The 18,279-nt window shown below is 53.9% G+C and overlaps 11 protein-coding genes across 11 annotated transcripts; 8 read left to right on the forward strand and 3 right to left on the reverse strand.

Moving 5' to 3' along the window:
• Positions 1-114: 114 nt before the first annotated feature.
• Positions 115-1,281, forward strand: KL911_004822 (uncharacterized protein; the record flags this gene model as incomplete). Its single annotated transcript, XM_043200156.1, has 1 exon — positions 115-1,281. The coding sequence occupies one exon, from the start codon at positions 115-117 to the stop codon at positions 1,279-1,281; it is 1,167 nt and encodes a 388-aa protein (XP_043052442.1).
• A 30-nt stretch (positions 1,282-1,311) lies between these two features.
• On the forward strand, positions 1,312-2,826 carry KL911_004823 (uncharacterized protein; the record flags this gene model as incomplete). Its single annotated transcript, XM_043200157.1, has 1 exon — positions 1,312-2,826. One exon carries the CDS (start codon positions 1,312-1,314, stop codon positions 2,824-2,826), a length of 1,515 nt encoding a protein of 504 aa, XP_043052443.1.
• A 108-nt stretch (positions 2,827-2,934) lies between these two features.
• On the forward strand, positions 2,935-4,795 carry KL911_004824 (uncharacterized protein; the record flags this gene model as incomplete). Its single annotated transcript, XM_043200158.1, has 2 exons — positions 2,935-2,948; positions 3,067-4,795. 2 exons carry the CDS (start codon positions 2,935-2,937, stop codon positions 4,793-4,795), a joined length of 1,743 nt encoding a protein of 580 aa, XP_043052444.1.
• Positions 4,796-4,825: 30 nt separating this feature from the next.
• On the reverse strand, positions 4,826-5,803 carry KL911_004825 (uncharacterized protein; the record flags this gene model as incomplete). Its single annotated transcript, XM_043200159.1, has 1 exon — positions 4,826-5,803. One exon carries the CDS (start codon positions 5,801-5,803, stop codon positions 4,826-4,828), a length of 978 nt encoding a protein of 325 aa, XP_043052445.1.
• A 275-nt stretch (positions 5,804-6,078) lies between these two features.
• Positions 6,079-7,494, forward strand: KL911_004826 (uncharacterized protein; the record flags this gene model as incomplete). Its single annotated transcript, XM_043200160.1, has 1 exon — positions 6,079-7,494. One exon carries the CDS (start codon positions 6,079-6,081, stop codon positions 7,492-7,494), a length of 1,416 nt encoding a protein of 471 aa, XP_043052446.1.
• Positions 7,495-7,576: 82 nt separating this feature from the next.
• Positions 7,577-9,178, forward strand: KL911_004827 (uncharacterized protein; the record flags this gene model as incomplete). Its single annotated transcript, XM_043200161.1, has 1 exon — positions 7,577-9,178. The coding sequence occupies one exon, from the start codon at positions 7,577-7,579 to the stop codon at positions 9,176-9,178; it is 1,602 nt and encodes a 533-aa protein (XP_043052447.1).
• A 3-nt stretch (positions 9,179-9,181) lies between these two features.
• Positions 9,182-10,123, reverse strand: KL911_004828 (uncharacterized protein; the record flags this gene model as incomplete). The annotated part of the gene is made up of 1 exon (XM_043200162.1): positions 9,182-10,123. The coding sequence occupies one exon, from the start codon at positions 10,121-10,123 to the stop codon at positions 9,182-9,184; it is 942 nt and encodes a 313-aa protein (XP_043052448.1).
• A 136-nt stretch (positions 10,124-10,259) lies between these two features.
• Positions 10,260-13,595, forward strand: KL911_004829 (uncharacterized protein; the record flags this gene model as incomplete). The annotated part of the gene is made up of 1 exon (XM_043200163.1): positions 10,260-13,595. The coding sequence occupies one exon, from the start codon at positions 10,260-10,262 to the stop codon at positions 13,593-13,595; it is 3,336 nt and encodes a 1,111-aa protein (XP_043052449.1).
• Positions 13,596-13,709: 114 nt separating this feature from the next.
• KL911_004830 (uncharacterized protein) lies at positions 13,710-14,729 on the forward strand (the record flags this gene model as incomplete). The annotated part of the gene is made up of 1 exon (XM_043200165.1): positions 13,710-14,729. The coding sequence occupies one exon, from the start codon at positions 13,710-13,712 to the stop codon at positions 14,727-14,729; it is 1,020 nt and encodes a 339-aa protein (XP_043052450.1).
• Positions 14,730-14,782: 53 nt separating this feature from the next.
• On the forward strand, positions 14,783-16,865 carry KL911_004831 (uncharacterized protein; the record flags this gene model as incomplete). Its single annotated transcript, XM_043200166.1, has 2 exons — positions 14,783-14,806; positions 14,961-16,865. The coding sequence occupies 2 exons, from the start codon at positions 14,783-14,785 to the stop codon at positions 16,863-16,865; spliced, it is 1,929 nt and encodes a 642-aa protein (XP_043052451.1).
• A 66-nt stretch (positions 16,866-16,931) lies between these two features.
• Positions 16,932-18,143, reverse strand: KL911_004832 (uncharacterized protein; the record flags this gene model as incomplete). The annotated part of the gene is made up of 1 exon (XM_043200167.1): positions 16,932-18,143. The coding sequence occupies one exon, from the start codon at positions 18,141-18,143 to the stop codon at positions 16,932-16,934; it is 1,212 nt and encodes a 403-aa protein (XP_043052452.1).
• Between the last annotated feature and the right edge of the window lie 136 nt (positions 18,144-18,279).

The raw sequence follows: 18,279 nt of genomic DNA on the forward strand, positions 1-18,279 counted from the left end.
CGGGCAAGCGTGCGACACACAGAAACGGGGGGTCGGCGATCACGTGGCCGGGCGTCACGCGACCCCGCAGCCTGCGCGCCCCCGACAAAAATCAAAAACAGACAGCCTCGCCGCATGGCCCTCCGCAGTATCGCGTTCAACCAGGACTACACGTGTCTCGCGGCCGGCTTCGACGCGGCCTACAAGGTGTACAACTGCGACCCGTTCGGCGAGTGTTTCCAGAAGACGGACGACGGCGGCGCCAACTTGGTCGAGATGCTGTTTTCCACGTCTCTGATCGCCGTTGTGGGGGTCGGCGACAAGCCGGCCAACACAATGCGCAAGCTGAAGATCATCAACACCAAGCGCAAGGCTGTGATCTGCGAGCTCACGTTTCCGACGGCGATCCTGTACGTCAAGATGAACCGCAAGCGGCTGGTCGTGGTGCTCGTGGACCAGATCTTTGTGTACGACGTGTCGTGCATGAAGCTGTTGCACAGCATTGAGGCGAGCGCGGGGTCGAGCGGCCGGGTTATCTGCGACCTGTGTGCGGACGACGAGAGCGTGCTTGTGTTCCAGCAGTCGGGGACTTCCGACGAACTGGCCGCCAACGCGGGCACGGTGGTGGTGTTTGACGCGCTGCAGATCCAGCCGACCAACGTGATTGAGTGCCACAAGTCGCCGCTGCAGCGGATCGCGGTGTCGAAGGACGGCCGGCTGCTGGCGACGGCCAGCGTCAAGGGCACGATAGTGCGGGTGTTCCGCGTGGCAGACGGCAGGAAGGTGCACGAGTTCCGGCGCGGGAGCTACACGGCGCAGATCTCGTGTCTGAGCTTCAACGCCGACGCCACGGTGCTGTGCTGCTCGTCCAACACCGGCACCGTCCACTTCTTCCGGCTCGACGGCGTCGACCGGCGCGAGTCGACGGGGTCGATCGACACCGACGTCGACGCCCCCGACGCGCTGCCGCGCGAAAGCAGCATCACCGAGGAGGAGTCGAGCGAGATCAACCGGCTCATCAACAGCCAGCTGGGCGGCCACAACGGGTTTGCGAAGAAGAAGAGCGCCGAGTCGCTCAAGAACTTCATCTGGTCGAAGTCCAGGACGTACCTGCCGTCGCAGATCAACTCGATTCTGGAGCCGAAAAGAGACTACGCGTTCATCAAGCTCAGCAGCGAGGTGGAGAGCGAGGTGGGGCTTGTCGACAACAACTGCTACGTCGCGACGCGGACGGGCGATTTTTTCGTCTACTCTGTGCAGCCCGGCCAGTGCGTGCTCCTCAAGCACTATAAAATAGAGTAAGACATTTCTGAAACATCACCATTTTTTCTCATGGCCACTGCTCAGAACAGGTCCACCGAGCCCACGCCGTACCTGTGTCTCAAGTCGCGCTGGCTGCTTGCTGTTTGGAACGAGTGGACGCTTTTCGGGGGGCTGGTGTTGACCATCGTGCTGCTGGACGGCCGCTCGGCGTCGTCGAGTTCCGGGTCGTCTAGCTCGCCGCTGAACACGGCTCTTTCGGTTGCTTCCAACACAGACGTGCACAACGTCCAGTCCGTGCTGTTGGACGGTTTGGAGACCGTCGTGGCCAACGATCTGACGGCCCAAGCCGCGTACCTCAACTCCACGCTCAACGACACAATCACCACGGCGTACGCGGCGGTCGCCGCCATTGACCTGCGCCCGATTCTGCAGCAGCTCGCCGACTCGATCAACCGCACCGTCACGACGTCGCTCGCGTCGCAAAACAGCGCGCTCGGGGCGCTCAAGTCTAGTCTCGATTCCCAGGCAGTGTATGTTGGAAGTTCAGTGAGCTTGGACAAAATGAGTATAAATTATACATGGGTCGGCAGCTATCTGGAGAACGAAATACAGAACCGCACGGTAACCAACGCGTACGAGAAATACTTCGAGAACCTCCGCGATTACTTTGCTTTTTTCGACTCTCTCACAAACGAGACGCTCCACAACGTTTCTGCTGTCTTTGACCTGATGGACCTGTCCGGCCCTGATATCTACAACTACTCCATTTCGAACGGGTCAGCGCTGCACCTGGCGTACTCGAGCTCGGCAGCCTCAAGAGATAATAAAGCGGTGTACGTTCTCGCTGCGTTGATGATTATTTTCGTGGTAGCACAGATGCTGCTTGACTGGCTACGCTTTGCACATGAGCAGAAACAGGCGGCGTGTTTTCCGTTCGAGGCCACGGAAAAGACGGACTTCTTAGAGTACACCTTCCGAACCGTCGATTTCGAGGCGTTCAAGCTCGCAGAGGTGCTTGTGCCGTTTCTGGGGGATAGCATCAGGCTGAATTTTCTTGCGTCCTTCTGGCTTGGAATGCGGTCGAACGCGAAGAATCTGCTAAAATACATAATTTTCTCACTGCTTCTGTATTCCTGTTGGACACAGAAGACTTCCTCTTCAGTGGGCGTTACCCTGAGCGGGGACACGCGTCTACACAACACGACGCACACGCTGAAAACCGATTTTGGAGCTGGGTCGCAAGCGCTTCTGGACGATATCCGAGGAATCTACGAAGACTTCGGGGCCCACGTGCGACAGTTCCTCGAAGAAGAAGGCCTGGCGCCGTTTGTGGCGTACGACGGGCCGAACTCCTCGTTTTTGGCCGACCTTAGCTGGCCCAACGATATGGCAACAGAGCTGACTGTCGCTGTGAATAGCACGGTTTCGCCGGGCAAACTCCACCTCACCCAGTCGGCCGTCCGCAGCACCCGCTCCCTGCTGTACTACGCGTTTGCGCTCTGCGTGGCGGCCACGCTCACGATGGTGGCCGTCAGCGTCTACACGCTCCGGCAGCCGGGGTTACCCGCACGTAGTTTTCGTTAAATTTTTTTGAAAATTTAATCAAGAGCGTTGATCTTAAGAAGCACCGAGGAGCCGACATCGCTGCTGAATTCAGGACACAACGGGCGTTGTAGATTTTGGTACACTGAGATGTCGCATAGGAAGTTACAACAGTAAGTGTGGACGGCAGCCGGGCCTGGCGACTCCGGGCCTGCAAACAGGGAAAAAGGGGCCAGGGGTCGCTTGGAACCCGCGACTCGACACGGTTTACTAACGGGCCAGGGAAATTGATCGCGTGTTCAAGAAGATCGGGGAGGGGCTGGAGATATTCAACACGCTGTACGAGCGGCACGAGAATGCCTCGAACGGCTCTCAGAAGGAGAAGCTGGAGAACGACCTCAAGAAGGAGATTAAGAAGCTGCAGCGGTTTCGCGAGCAGGTGAAGAACTGGCAGGCCACCAACGAGGTGAAGGACAAGGAGCGGCTCAACGAGAACCGTCGGCTGGTCGAGCAGGCGATGGAGAAGTACAAGGTGGTAGAGAAGGGGTCGAAGACGAAAGCGTTTTCCGACGAGTCGCTGGCGAGCTTTGACGACCCACAGGAGGACAACGAGGCGATCGAGTTTGTGCGGGAGACGCTGGACGAGATCCAGCGCCAGGAGGAGGCTCTGGAGAGCGAGCTGGACAAGCTGGGCGCCAAGAAGGGCAAGAAGACCAGTGCTGTGGACGAGCGCAAGTCGGAGATCGAAGATCTGCTGGAGATCCACCAGTTCCACAGAGAAAAGCTGGAGGTGGTATTGCGATTGCTTGAGAGCCACGTGCTGCGGCCCGAGGACATAATGAACATCCAAGAGGACATCAAGTACTATCTGGAAGAGAACCAGGATCCGGACTTTGTGAACGACGACACCATCTACGACGATCTGAACCTGGACGTCGACGAGAACACGCTTCACGATGGCAGCTCTGCGCAGAACGGCACGCACAAGGAGGAGGAGTCTGTTCTCGCGTCGACGGCGCCGATCTCCGTGTCTGTGCCGGACTCCACGCTTCAGAAGAAGAAGGAGAGCACGCCGACACCGTCCACCGTCCAGCCCTCGCCTGTGGCGACCGCCAAGCCACCGGCCCCCGTGAAGCCTGCGCAGACGCCGCCGGTGAGCGTTCCCAAGATCGCGACGCCGACGACGTCGCTGGCCAATCTGGCCGGCAGCCTGTCGTCCATGAGCACGCTGAAGCCTGCGCCGGTGCCCGCAAAGCCTGTGGGAGAGCTCAAGTGGGCGGCCGCAGTGAGCCAGACGGCCAATGGGCGGCCAAAACCGGATGAGAAGCCGGCCACGCCGGCCACGCCGCTCTCGACGCTCAACACCAACGCGCTGAACGCCGCCAGTGTGCTGGAGGCGCTGAAAAAACAGCGGCCGCAGGACAGAGCGTCGCACAGCAACTCAGAGTCCCGCACGGCGTCCGGCACGGCGGGCGCTGGGTCTGCTGCGCCCGGCGACGTTGCGAACGACCCAAACTTCCGGTTTCTGCCTCCAGGCATCCAGAGCACGATCCTGTCGTTTGTGATGGCCAGAAACCGGCCAGAGTCCGAGAAGACTCCGTCGCTGTCGAGCGTCGGCGCCATGCTTGCCGTTCCCCGTCGCTTCTCGCCGCTCAGCGAGGGAACGTATCCGCCGGGACTGGAAGCGCAACGGGTTTCTGCGATCTGGAACAGCGTGCGGATGAGCAACAACATCGAGATCGACTCGCAGAACGTCGACACCGCCACGCTGTTCTATGCCTACTACTACGCCCTGTCGCAGAGAGAAAGAGACGTCGCCGCGTCGGTGCTAGCCTCCAGGCTCTGGAGAGTCAACAACGACAAGACCATGTGGTACCAGCGCCATTCGCAGGTGAAAGTGTCGGGCGACGGCTTTGAGATCTCCGACTTCAACATCTTCGACGCGGAAAAATGGAGCTTCTACGAAAAGAAGAACCACAGAGTCGACTACTCCCAGTTTGGAAAATCCTAGCTGCGTATATACTGAATATTGAGGTAGTAACTACTCGCTAAAATCCTCGCCGCTCTCTGACTCGCTTTCTGCTTCGCCCGAGATCTTCACCTTTTTCTTCCGCTGGATATTCTCCTCCTGCTCCTTGCGTCTTCTCTCCTTTTCCTTGCGGCGCACAGCGTGGATCTGCTCCAGCTTGTTGATCTCCTTCACACTCTTCTTGATCCGCGAATGGTACAGCACCTTGCCGTCACAGACGCCCTCCTCGATCTTCACGAGCTCGAGCTTCATTCGCGGACCGATCTCCGTCAGTTTCACCGCCTTCTTGCGCTTGCCCCCTTCCTCGGCAGCACCCTTAGTTTTCACGGCAACCTCCTCCTTCACCTCCACCACAGCGTCCTCCTCCACCTCCGAATCAGAGGTGAATCCGGCCTGGGCGTACGGGTCCAGAATGATGTCCGCGACGTCGTCGACTTTCGACAAGTTGGGCAGTTTTTTATTCGTTTTCTTGTGCACCTTGACCAGTTTTTTCACGTTCTTCGAGACATCCACCAGCTTCGTGTCGATGACGTAATGACGAAGGTCGATCAGCCCGGTCTGCTTGTCCTTTTGCAACAGCAAAACTCTCTTGATGGTGCTGACCTTGGTGTTCTGTGGGGAGATAGGCGGGAACATGTTCTGAAACATGGTGACCATCAACTTTTCATGCTGCTCTGCTTCTTTCGGGTTAGTGAAGCCGCTCATCACAAGCAACGGAGGGTTCAGGAACTCCGGTCCGGACTTGCTCACGCTCTTGGGCATCTTCTGATAGCGGGCGACGTCTTTGCAAAGCGAATACTCGTGGATCTTGAAGTTGATGGTGGGACCCCTGGGCATTGCTGAGAATCGAAGCTGGGTGGACCCCGTCTCCTCGTTCTGGCTGAAAATCAGCAATTGCGAGATCCCAAGCGGCCCTGCCATCACAACAAAGTCCTTGAGCTTGTTGCGGTTGCGCTCGCGAAGATTGATCGCCGTGTGAGGAAGCATCATGATCCTGGTGTCTCTAACTAGTTGTGTAAGGGTGTGGTTGTGTAAAGCTGTTCCCAGATGGATCACCATCGAGCGGGGGATCTTGGCCAGCTCTTCCTCGCTCAGCTTGACATGGGTTCTCTTTTTTTGCTGGGTTGTTAGCAATTTGGGGTGGTTATACTTACTCTTCTTTTGGCCATGGTGAAAAGATCGGTCTAAATAAATTTTTAAAATATTTTTGAATTATTTTATGGAATATTTTTAACAAAGAAAAATTAATTTAATCAATTTATCTAATGTCTCCTACAAAGATATCTCGCCCTGGAAACGTGGCCCCTAAAAAGGCCGTGTCTGCCAAGATCGACATTGACTTGCTGAAAAAGAAGCTCACGGCTAGCCAGAAGCAGGAACAGTCAGACGAAACGCAAACAGAGAAACAAGAAGACAAACAAAAAGAACAAGAACAGTCTGAACAGGACGAGTCCACCAAGCAGGTGACATCGTTCAAAGAACTCGGCCTGCAGCCTGACATTCTCGACGCCATTGAAAAGCTCAACTTTTCCACACCAACGCCTATCCAAGCCCAATCCCTACCCCACAGTTTGCAAGGCCGCGACATTATCGGTATTGCCCAGACCGGATCCGGTAAAACTGCCGCTTTTGCTATTCCCATCCTCCAGGCTTTGTGGGAAGCGCAGACTCCGTACTTTGCCTGTGTACTGGCTCCGACCAGAGAGCTGGCATATCAAATCCGTGAGACGTTTGATGCTTTGGGAGTAAACATGGGACTCCGGTGTTCTACTATTGTTGGAGGCATGGATATGATGGAACAAGCCAAGGAGCTGATGCGGAAGCCGCACGTGATTGTGGCCACTCCAGGACGTCTGATGGACCATCTGGAGAACACTAAGGGTTTCTCTTTGAAGGCCTTGAAGTACCTTGTGATGGACGAGGCCGATAGACTACTCGATATGGAATTTGGGCCTGTGCTAGACAGAATTCTCAACATCATCCCGCGCGACAGGAAAACATACCTATTTTCGGCCACACTGACCTCAAAAGTCGAGAAGTTGCAACGTGCTTCGCTCGTAGACCCTGTCAAGATCGCCGTCAATGACAAGTATTCCACAGTCGACACGCTGATCCAGACTCTCATGGTGGTTCCCGACGGATACAAAAACACTTACCTAATTTACCTTTTGAACGAGTACGTGGGTAAGTCGGTCATAGTCTTTGCCAGAACGTGTGCCCATGCGCAGAAGGTTGCTCTTCTGGCCCGAATCCTTGGCTTTTCGGCCATCCCGCTACATGGACAGCTCACGCAGGCCCAGAGATTAGGTGCTCTCAACAAGTTCAAGTCTGGAGATAAACAGATTTTGGTGGCCACTGACGTGGCTGCCAGAGGACTGGACATCCCATCTGTCGACCTTGTGGTGAACTACGATATTCCAACCGACTCCAAGGCGTACATCCACCGTGTCGGAAGAACTGCTCGTGCGGGAAGATCCGGTAAATCTGTTTCCCTGGTGACGCAGTACGACTTGGAGCTTATTCTCAGGATTGAGAAAGTCATCGACATGAAGCTTCCGAAGGAGGTGCCCAATAAAAACGAGATTCTGGCCTTGCACGATTCTGTCGACAGAGCCACCGCCCAGGCTGTGTCCAAGGTCAAGGAGTTCCACTCCAAGCGCAAATTTAAAAAGAAGGACTGATGTAGGATAATAATTTAATAGGATTTTTATCAGCATTGAAGCCAGAAAATACGGCAATGAAAATAAATTCTTCAACTATTTTATGTCGCTACCTCCTTCTCTTGACGACCTGATCAAATCTCAGCCGGCCAATGGCAAGACGCGATTTCTGAGTAAGGCTCAACGGGAGAAGCGCAAGCATGAGCAGGTAGTCAAACCCCCCGCTGCTGTTGTGAAGCCGAAATCTCTTAAAAAAAGGGCACCAGATCCAAGTTTGGCGAACTCCTCGAGCGAAGGCAACGGAGACATGAACGACGCTTATTTTGTTCCGATAGTGGAACTGCCGCGACGTCGTCAGGATCTCGAGTTTGACGACGTTCACTGGTCGGAAAAAGATCTCTCCAAAATGACCGACAGAGACTGGAGAATAATGCGGGAAGACTTCAACATCAGCACTAAAGGCGGAAAACTGGAGAGTCCCTTGCGTAAGTGGGAGGAAAGCCAGATCTCGCCGCTCATTATCCAGCAACTAGAAGCTCTAGGATACAAAGAGCCAACGCCGATTCAAAGGGCAGCTGTTCCGAACGGACTGACGGGCAGAGATCTGGTGGGTATTGCCGAGACCGGTTCGGGAAAGACGTTGGCATTTCTGGTCCCCTGTGTGAACTATATTCTGCAGATGCCTCGGCTCGGCAGATTTGAGGGCCCTTACGTGCTAATTTTGGTTCCAACGAGAGAATTGGCGTTGCAGATTGAGCGAGAGTTCTCCAAGTTTGCGTCTCTCGGGTTTGACGCGATCTCGCTGATTGGAGGACACTCGTACGACGAGCATGCCGCAAAGCTGGAGCGTGGCGTGGAGGTGATCATAGCCACTCCCGGTCGGCTCGTGGACTGTCTGGAGCAGCAGTTAGTCTCTCTAGATCGGTGCTTTTTCTTGGTGATGGACGAAGCTGACCGGATGATCGACATGGGGTTTGAGAACGATCTAAACAAAATCCTGGACAGCCTACCGGATGGGTCTGAGAATCCGCACTACGCGGGTCCCGGAGAGCCCAAAAGAACCACCATGATGTTTACGGCGACCATGCCGCCGCAGATCGAGAAAATAAGCGCAAAGTATCTGAAAAATCCAGGAACTGTTATGGTCGGCGAGGTCGGCGGTGCGGTCGACAGCGTGCGCCAAGAAGCCATCCAGGTTGATGACACGGAGGAGAAACGCTTGCAAGTACTGCAGAAGGTGCTCACGCGCGGCATCTACCTGCCTCCAATCATAGTTTTCGTGAATTTCAGGAAAACATGCGAAATGGTGGCAGAATTTTTGGAGCAGCTGGGATTCAACGCCGTGACGATGCACGGCTCGAAAACGCAGGAACAGCGCGAATATGCCATCCAGCAGATAAAGGAGGGCAGGGCGGATATTCTGGTGGCTACGGATGTGGCGGGACGAGGAATTGACATTCCGGACGTGTCGCTCGTGGTTAACTTCCAAATGGCGAAAAATATCGAGGATTACACACATAGAATCGGACGCACGGGACGGGCTGGAAAAGAGGGTACGGCAATCACGTTCTGGAGCGCTGCGGACGCGGATGTGCTGTACCATCTCAAACAGATGATCACCAAAAGCCCTGTCAGCAGGTGTCCGGACGACCTGAAAAGACACCCTGCTGCGCAGAAAAAGGTGGTGAGAAACATTGAAGTCTGATGGCTATTCGCTATCGCTGACATATCCAAGCTTCGTAGCGAGCGTTGGTTTCTTCTGTACCAATTTAATAGCATCTAATGACTTGTTCGCAAAAATGGACGATGGCTGCGCAGCAGGAAGAGCTTTGGGAGCTTTCTCGGCATCCTCTCGTGACTCGTCCCCGTCCATCGCTTCCTGCTCCTGTTCTTTCTCTTCCACACGTCTCAGCTTCTCCTGCATCGTTACCAAAAGTTTTTTCGCGGTCTCCAACGCAGTCTGCTCTTCCTCCTCGCGGTTTCTTTTCTTGGCCACCGGGTCAGGATCCTCGTTAGCCCATTTGACGTTGAGTGCCTCCTCGTCATCGTCTTCCCGAAGAGACTGTCCGTACATTGCCTCTTTAGCGAACTGCGCTTGGCTTTCCAATCTGTAGGTGACAAACGCTATGCCTTTGCTTCTCACCACCCTGGTGCGCTCAACCTCTCCATACTCTCCGAAATTCTTATTGACAAGCATCTCCACGTTTGCTTCCATCGATCTGAACTTCTCCACAAACAGCGTCTTGTTGACCTTGTTAAAAGAACCCACTCCCGTCATATCGTCTCTGTAGTCTGCGAATCGTTCTCGCCCAAAACAGTCCACCGTATGAGGAAAGAAGTCCATGTCTGTCGGCAGACGGTGTAGATAGTCACAGTTTTTTCCGTTCGTGCAGTATCCGCGAGCAAAATACAGACAGATGAACTTGTCGCGGTTCACTGATCCCAGCTCCACGTGCTTGTCTGCCTTTGTGTAGCCTGCGTCTTTAGCAGGATGGCATCTATGTCGTGCGTGCGCAACGGTTCTGCCATTATATTCGCCGCCTGTCCATCGGCTATACCACAGATTAAATACCTGGCCCGTTTGCGGCGGCTTCGTTTCTGCATTGATGGATTCAGGGTTCACCTGGAGTCTAGCAGGACGACGAGCCATGAAAAATAATAAAATAAAATAAAATAAATAATATAAAATAATCTGTATTTATTTCATGCCCGAGGACTCCCCGTTCAATTCCAACACATTCGGGAACACACTCTCGCTTCGTGTGGACGGGAACTTTCTCTCGACCATGTCGATTGCCCCCAGCGGGCGCGACGTCGTTTTGGCTGGAAGAAAAGGTCTTTTCGTCATCGACCTCGACGACCCCTTTGCCGCTCCTCGCTGGCTCCACCACCAAACGTCCTGGGAGGTGGCCGACGTGCAATGGTCGCCTCACAAGAGCAAACCGTCGTGGGTGGTATCCACCTCCAACCAAAAGGCCATGGTCTGGAACCTGGCCAGACCATCTCACAACGCTATAGAGCATGTCCTTCATTCCCATACAAGAGCCATTACTGATATTAACTTCCACCCCAACCACCCAGAGCTGCTCGCTACGTGCTCTGTGGACACCATGGTGCTGTCGTGGGACATGAGGAGCCCGCAAAAGCCAATAAACAGCTGGTCTGACTGGCGTGCTGCTGCTTCGCAGGTCAAGTGGAACCACATGAACTCCAACGTTTTGGCGTCCACACACGATAACAATATTCTCATCTGGGACATTCGAAAGGGGGCCATTCCACTGGTGAAAATACAAGCCCACAACGCGCGCATCAACGGGATTGACTGGAGCAAGACCGAGGTCGATAAGATTATTTCGTGCTCCAACGATATGAGTGTCAAGTTCTGGGACCAGAACAAGCCGGACAAAGCCGTATACACGATCAGAACAGACTTTCCGGTGAGCAGAGCGCGCCACGCGCCGATTGGCGACCACATCTGCGGCATCATGCCGTCCCGTGGCGGACAGAACTCCATATACATTGTGAAATTCAAAGACGAGACAGGAGAGAGCAAATTGAAGCCAAGCTACATTTTCAAGGGCCACACAGAGCCGGTCAAAGATTTTCTTTGGAGAAGCAGACATTCGCCGAACACCGACGTGGATGACCGCGAGTTCCAGTTGGTGACGTGGTCTGCAGACTGCGATCTTCGTCTGTGGCCTATCCAGGAGGACATCTACGACAATTTCAACTACAAAAGAAACCAGCCGTTGGCTAACCCGTTGCCAGACTACAGCTACGAGACCTATCGTCGCGAGCCGCCAGTTGCTTCCGAAAATAACCTGATCATCAGACGACGGAGAAACACGAACCTCATTTCCAGCAGAAACAGCTTTACTCTGCAGAACGACCAGTTCAACCACCTTAACTGGATTTCTGGTATTCGGATTGGCCAGTCGGCTATACAGCAGATGGACGTCCATGTTGGAGACAGCACACAGCCGGCCAATTTGGCAGAAGAGGTCGGAAACGTGGGCCACAAGTTTCCTAAAGTGAGATTCGAGCGGATCAGCGTGTCGACGGGCAACTTGGTGATATCTTTGAATGGCCCCTGGAATGACGAATTGATATTCATTCGCGTGGAAATCAGTTTCTCCAAGGACTATCCCTCGCCCACGGGAGTTCCAAAGTTCTCGATCGAGGAGACACACGAGCTCACCGATGAGGACCGCAAGGAGATGCTGGCGCGTCTGGACGAGATTGCCAGCAAATACTGCTCGCTGCGAAAATTCTGTCTCGAGCCCTGCCTGCGGTTTTTACTTGGCGAGAAAGTGAATCTGGACATCGAGCAGGAGGAGGACGATCTGACGCTCGATCCGTTTTCTATTCCGTACGAAGACGCCAACGCATCCGACAACAGCATTGAGGTTTCTTCCATCTCTGACAGAGACACAGGCAGTGAATCTGAGGACGAGACCGCGGCAATCGTCGACGTCAACAAGCCAACTTTTGATAGCACGCCGGTGCCCAAGGGTTGCGGGGCCATTTGGACGGCCAGCGGCCATCTTGTGTGCTTTTTCATCCCCAAAGAGGACAAAAAGGCTCCGCAGCAGGTGTTCAAGTTTGGACAGCAGGGATTTAGCCTGGCGAACGGGCTGAAAAGCAAAAAAATCGAGCACGGGATGGAGCTTCCCACCTCTGCCAACGCAGATTCGGAGGACGACGTTTCTAGTCTGAGCTCGGAGGCCAGCTTTTCCAACGACCTCGATATACTACAGTACGACAGGCTGTACAAAACTAAGCTTCCATTAGAGAACGTGGCAAGCAACCCCGGCACGCACACCTCGAAGTCGAAACAGAGCCGCAACATTGTGAAAATCCACGATTTCCGCCACTTGATACCTGCCAAAATGGAGCTGGCCTTCGAATACAGAGTTCTGGGCGACACTCCTGAGAATCTGGCCAAGTGCAACGCGTTGGTTGCAGAAAAGTACGGCTTCAAGAATCTGGCCGACTGCTGGAGAATCCTGTCCATCATCCTGGTCAAGGAGGTCCAATTCGAGGACAAGCTCGATCTCGCTGTCCACGCGGGGTTCGTGTCCAAGGACGAGCCTACAGACAGCTATAAATTCTACTGGGGAGCACATCCATTTGGAGGCAGATGGCTTGCAAAAATGATCATGAAATACTACGAGCGGCGGAGCGACGTGCAGATGCTGGCAATGCTGTCCTGTGTGCTTTATGAGCATTTCGAAAATAAGGACCGGCCGGGCGTCCCAATAAACACTCCTTACTCGCTAAATTCCGTCATCCCTGAGAAAACCTTGGTCCGACAGAGCTCCAAGCAGGGACAGGTGGTCTCCTTTGATACCAGGAGCCCTGTGGGCTCGTATTACCATCTTCTCTCGCGGAACCGACTTTCCTCGGTGAGCACGACCTCTATTTCCGAGAGTCTTGTCGGGTCTCCTGGAGAGCTACATGTCTCTAACCGGCGCGGAATCCGTCCTCAAAGCATCGCGCTAGGCCACAGCACGCCAGGCGACTCTTACTCGCTGCATCTGGGCCGCTCGCCGGGCGCCATGTCGCCGTCCTCGCTGTCCTCTACTGGCAACGTCTTCAGCCAGGCGTTCCTGAAGTCGCTGAACAACACGGCGCCGCCACCACCGGCCTCCCAGACAACAGTCCCCAAGGTCAGCATCCAGATGATCAACACCGACTCGTTGGACCTCTACGAGGACGCGTACTCGATGTCCCTGCTGGACGACCTCGATACAGAGCGGCTTCAGATGTACAGAGCAGAGTACGCCAATCTGTTGTTCTGCTGGGGTCTTCCCGTCTCGAGAGCAAAAATCCTCAAATTCAACCACCGCGGCTCGGAGATGCCGTCAAGCTCAGAGCACCGCGGCGAGGTCGGCTGGCTCAAGCCGGTGGGAAAGAGCGTGTGGGACAGTGTTCGAACGCAGCGGAAATGCCACTACTGCCACCTGCTGAGCCGAAAAAGGCTCGTCGTTTGCACGGTTTGCAACCATCTGCTGCACGCGGCGTGCGCGCTCCTGTGGTGGGAGCAGGAGAAGATGGAGGAATGCTGCAGCGGGTGCGGTTGCAGGTGTCTGAAGCACCGGCTTCGCGAAGTCGAAGCGTAAAGTAGTGTACCGCCAAACAGTCTAGAATAAATTTACATCTTAAACAGATAAGCAGGCAACTTATCACCCAACAGCAGCAACCCAATCACACAATAATCCCGCTACTCTACCACCATGACTAGCCGGTCGCATCACGATGTACGGCGGCAGCTCTTTCGCGGCATCACCATGAGGATCTCGTCGCACAACCACGGCGGAGCCAAGGATGAAGACAAGGAACAAGTAGCGACCCAGCAACGGAGCCAGCCACAGAGCACAGACCCCGGTAGGCGCAGAGTGCTGAGACGGAGCAGTGTCATCACGCCGACGCTGGCGACTAAGACGAGCGTAATGCCGCTGACGCCAAGCAACACCTATTCCTCCACGAGTCTGGTGTCCGGCTCGACTGACATCAACAGCACCGACGTCAGCGACAAGGTTACCCTGCGGCAGAAGAGCGAGGCTGACATGGACCAGTACGACTACAAAACGTTCAGCACAAAACATCCTCTCCGTCTGTCGAAGATACGCGCTTTTGAGCAGGCGGAGATGGCGCACAAAATGTATTTCGCCAAGGACGACGAGTTGGAGCGCAAGAAGACTGGCATGCTACTGCAGGTACCGGGGATGTCTCCTCGTGAGTCGCGCGAACTGAGCGCGGAGGCCGGGCTCGAGCCAAATGACTCGCAGATGGAGGATTCGTACGACTACGCTGTTTACGAGGACAACAGCGACGAGGACACGAGCCTGGACCGAGACGATCCATTTGTTTCTGCAGACAGACGACTGAAAATCATGAAGAACGCTCTGCGACCGGTGTCGGAGGAGCAGCTGGTTGCCAAGAAGCTGAAACGGTCGCCGCTGAACACTGTGTTCCAGACAAGCTCGCAGTTCATGAAGGACCTGGACCTACAGGAGCTGGAGCTGTGGGAGCTGATGAACGAGGAGTTTGAGAAGGAGATGGAGACGCTCGAGGCCGAGGCCAGAGAGGGAGACAGACGACGGAGCCAGCTCAACCTGCTCGACACGTCGCTGGAATCTCTGTCGCACGCCGCGTCTCCCGAGCTGTCCATGGTTGTGTTTGACAGTCTGCGCCGCAAGATCAAGCAGGACATCAACCAGGACAACATGGAGTTTAGTATCAGAACGAATTAATCGAAAGGTCGGTCGAGGTCGATCGGCGCGCGTTTCTCGGCCCCAGCCACCTCATGCTAAATTTTCTGCACAGCCCCGTGCAACAACGTAGTGGCAAACTTAGCAAGAACAAATAATAGCCATCGCTCGTATTTAACTCGGTGGTTTTAGTGTGTTGTAATTGTTGTTATGAACGTTATCAAGCTACAGGTATGTGTTTTTTTCGCAATGGACCAGCTAACTTTTCCTTAGAAAAAATTCCCTGTGTTGGAGCAGCAGGACCTGTTCAATATCATTGATGACTTCCGCAAGATCGACTTAGACGACAAGGGCTGGGTCGACAGGAAACAGGTGATTGAGGCCGTTTCCAGCGACGGCAAGGGCTCGTACGACGATATCAGAGAGACTTTGAAGCAGGTCAATGTGGATGCCTCGGGACATGTGGAATTGGACGACTTTGTAGAGCTGCATGCGAAGTTGAAGGAGAAAAAGCTCCAGCCACCTCCATCTGCCTCTTCGGGCGTCAGTTCTGGCTCTGCTGTGTCAGGAAGCTCCTCAGCAGGCGGCTTTGTTCACAGAGGTACCGGTGCTTCGGCCAAGGTTATCGTCACCGGCAAATCAGGAACGACGCACACTATCAACGATGAGGAGAGAATTGAGTTTACGAGACACATCAATGCTGTGTTGGCAGGAGATCCGCACGTCGGCGACAGATTGCCTTTTCCATTGGACACTTTCCAGATCTTCGACGAGTGCACGGACGGCCTGGTTCTTTCCAAACTGATTAACGACTCTGTTCCAGACACGATCGATACCAGGGTGCTCAACATCCCAAAGAAAGGAAAGAAACTGAACAACTTCACCATGCTGGAAAACGCCAACATTGTGCTCAACTCTGCTAAGGCCATTGGCTGCGTGGTGGTCAACGTGCACTCCGAAGATATCATTGAGGGAAAAGAACACCTGATTCTCGGTCTTATCTGGCAGATCATCAGAAGAGGTCTGCTCAGCAAGATCGATATAAAGCTCCATCCTGAGCTTTATAGACTGCTGGAGGACGACGAGACCCTGGAACAATTCCTTAGACTACCTCCTGAACAGATTTTGCTCAGATGGTTCAACTACCACCTGAAAGCAGCAAACTGGCACAGAAGAGTGTCGAACTTTACGACCGACGTGAGCGACGGAGAAAACTACACCATTTTGCTGAACCAGTTGCAGCCAGAGTCCTGTTCCAAGGCTCCTTTGAAGACGCCCGACTTGTTGCAGAGAGCCGAGCAGATTCTGGAAAACGCGGACAAGATTGGGTGCAGAAAGTACCTGACTCCTACTGCCTTGGTCGCCGGTAACCCACGTTTGAACCTTGCCTTTGTGGCTCATCTTTTCAACACTCATCCTGGCCTGGACCCTATCGAGGAGAGCGAGAGGCCAGAAATTGAGGAATTTGACGCAGAAGGCGAGAGAGAGGCTAGAGTCTTCACCCTGTGGCTCAACTCTCTGGAAGTTGATCCTCCGGTCGTTTCTTTGTTTGAAGACCTAAAGGACGGTACTATTTTGCTGCAAGCTTTCGATAAGGTGATGCCTGGCTCTGTTAGCTTGAGCCACATAAACAAGAGACCAGCATCAGGAAAGGAGATGATGAGGTTTAAGGCTCTGGAAAACACTAACTATGCAGTTGAGGTCGGAAAGGCCAACCGGTTTTCGCTTGTTGGTATTGAAGGTTCTGACATCGTGGACGGCAACAAGATGCTCACATTGGGACTGGTGTGGCAATTGATGAGAAGAAACATCAACAACACGCTCCAGAAACTTGCCTCCAACGGTAAGGAGCTCACGGATGCCGAAATCCTCAACTGGGCCAACACGCAGGTCACCAAAGGTGGCAAGAACTCCACGATTCGCTCTTTCAAGGATCCCTCGTTGGCCACTGGTGTTTTTCTGCTGGACGTGCTGAACGGATTGAAGCCAGGCTACGTGGACTACTCGCTGGTCACTTCGGGAGCTACCGATGAAGAGAGATATGCCAATGCCAGATTGGCCATTTCGATTGCTCGAAAGCTTGGCGCTTTGATTTGGCTGGTGCCAGAGGACATCAACGAGGTCAGATCAAGACTGATTCTGACCTTTGTTGGTTCCCTGATGTCCTTGAAGGTGTGATCATTTGTACTCTAAATTAGAATTTGGAAAATGCGTAAATTAATTTTTGGAATTTTATAAATCGAACTAGTCGTCTGCGTACACTTTTCTAGTATCTGCAATTTGGTTTTTCAATTTCTCATCCCATTGCAATTTCAGATCCTTGAAGTACTTGGCCACGTCTGCCTGGCCTGTTGCGTCGATCTCTGCGATCTTCAAGTACTCTTTGCCCGTGATGGTACATGCACTGCCGTACTTTTTCTCCTGCAGGTCCAGCTCCGGCTTGGCTTCTAGACAGACGAAAATCGGAGCGTTAGCGCCTTTCCAGCCCGAAATATTGTGCCACGGGGAGCCGCACAGCCTGGCCACGTAGAACATCAGCAGCATTCCGTAGAACGTGAGCGGATTGAGGTACTGGAAGAAGGAGAAGGAGGTGAATATGCCAGGATGCGTCAAGTACTGGTTGATGCCATACTTCGACTTGAGTTCTTTGTATGTACCCAGGTGGAGCAAGTCCACGAGCCGTTTGGAGCCCTCGTACGAGATGTCAGACCTAAGCAGCTGCAGATCGTCAAAGGACAAAAACGATGGTTTCGACATTATGCTCGAGATCCACACGACCCGCGGATTTTCAGAGTGCGACAGTAACGGCTCGGCCAGGTGCTGCACAAAGTAGTAAGGGCCAAACACGTTTGCCTGGAACACAAGACCCAAGCCGTCGGCAGACCGGACACCCACCTTCTGGATCTTGTACGTGGGGAAAGTCGAGGCCTGCACCGGGCTGGCGAGGACCTCTTTGGTGGCCTGGATCCAGTCTATTCCCGAGTAGACGCCCTGGGCAGCGTTGACAAAGAGGTAGTCGAGCTTGCGGTGCATTTTCTTCAACTCGTGGATCGCCGCGAGAATAGACACCATGTTGGAGAAGTCGACGAGGACGTAGTCGAAGTCCAGAATGGCTCTACGACGCACATGTTTCTCGTTGTGTTCTTTGATCTTGTTGATGGCCTCAATGGCTTTGGGCAGAGTTCTGGACGTGACAATGATGGTCAGTCTGGTTTCGGAAGGAACCTCGGCCAGCAGACGATACGCGATGTTGAGCCCCAGGTTGCTGTTGGTGCCGGTAATCAGGGCCACGAGACTCATGGAGAAAAAAAATAATGAACGAGTTACACAGCCTGACAAAACAATAATAGGCAAGCTCTGGGGCAACAGGTTGCTGCCCATACGTTCGTGATGTTTGGCAGCCAGCGGGTGGAGCCGGTCTGAAATACCGTCCGAAATCTCTCCTTGCGACCACATGCTGCTACACTCAAACCATGCGCCGCGCACTAACAATAAGAAATTGTTTCAGTTTCAAGACCGCCCTTTATCGTGCAGTACAGCGGGCCCTGCGACGCTGATCGGCAAGTGTCAGCAGTAATCGTGTCCTGACATG

This window comes from Ogataea haglerorum, assembly GCF_019207285.1.
Source record: "Ogataea haglerorum isolate 81-453-3 chromosome Unknown 81-453-3_NODE_16_length_219348_cov_95.707317, whole genome shotgun sequence".
NCBI lineage: Eukaryota > Fungi > Ascomycota > Pichiomycetes > Pichiales > Pichiaceae > Ogataea > Ogataea haglerorum.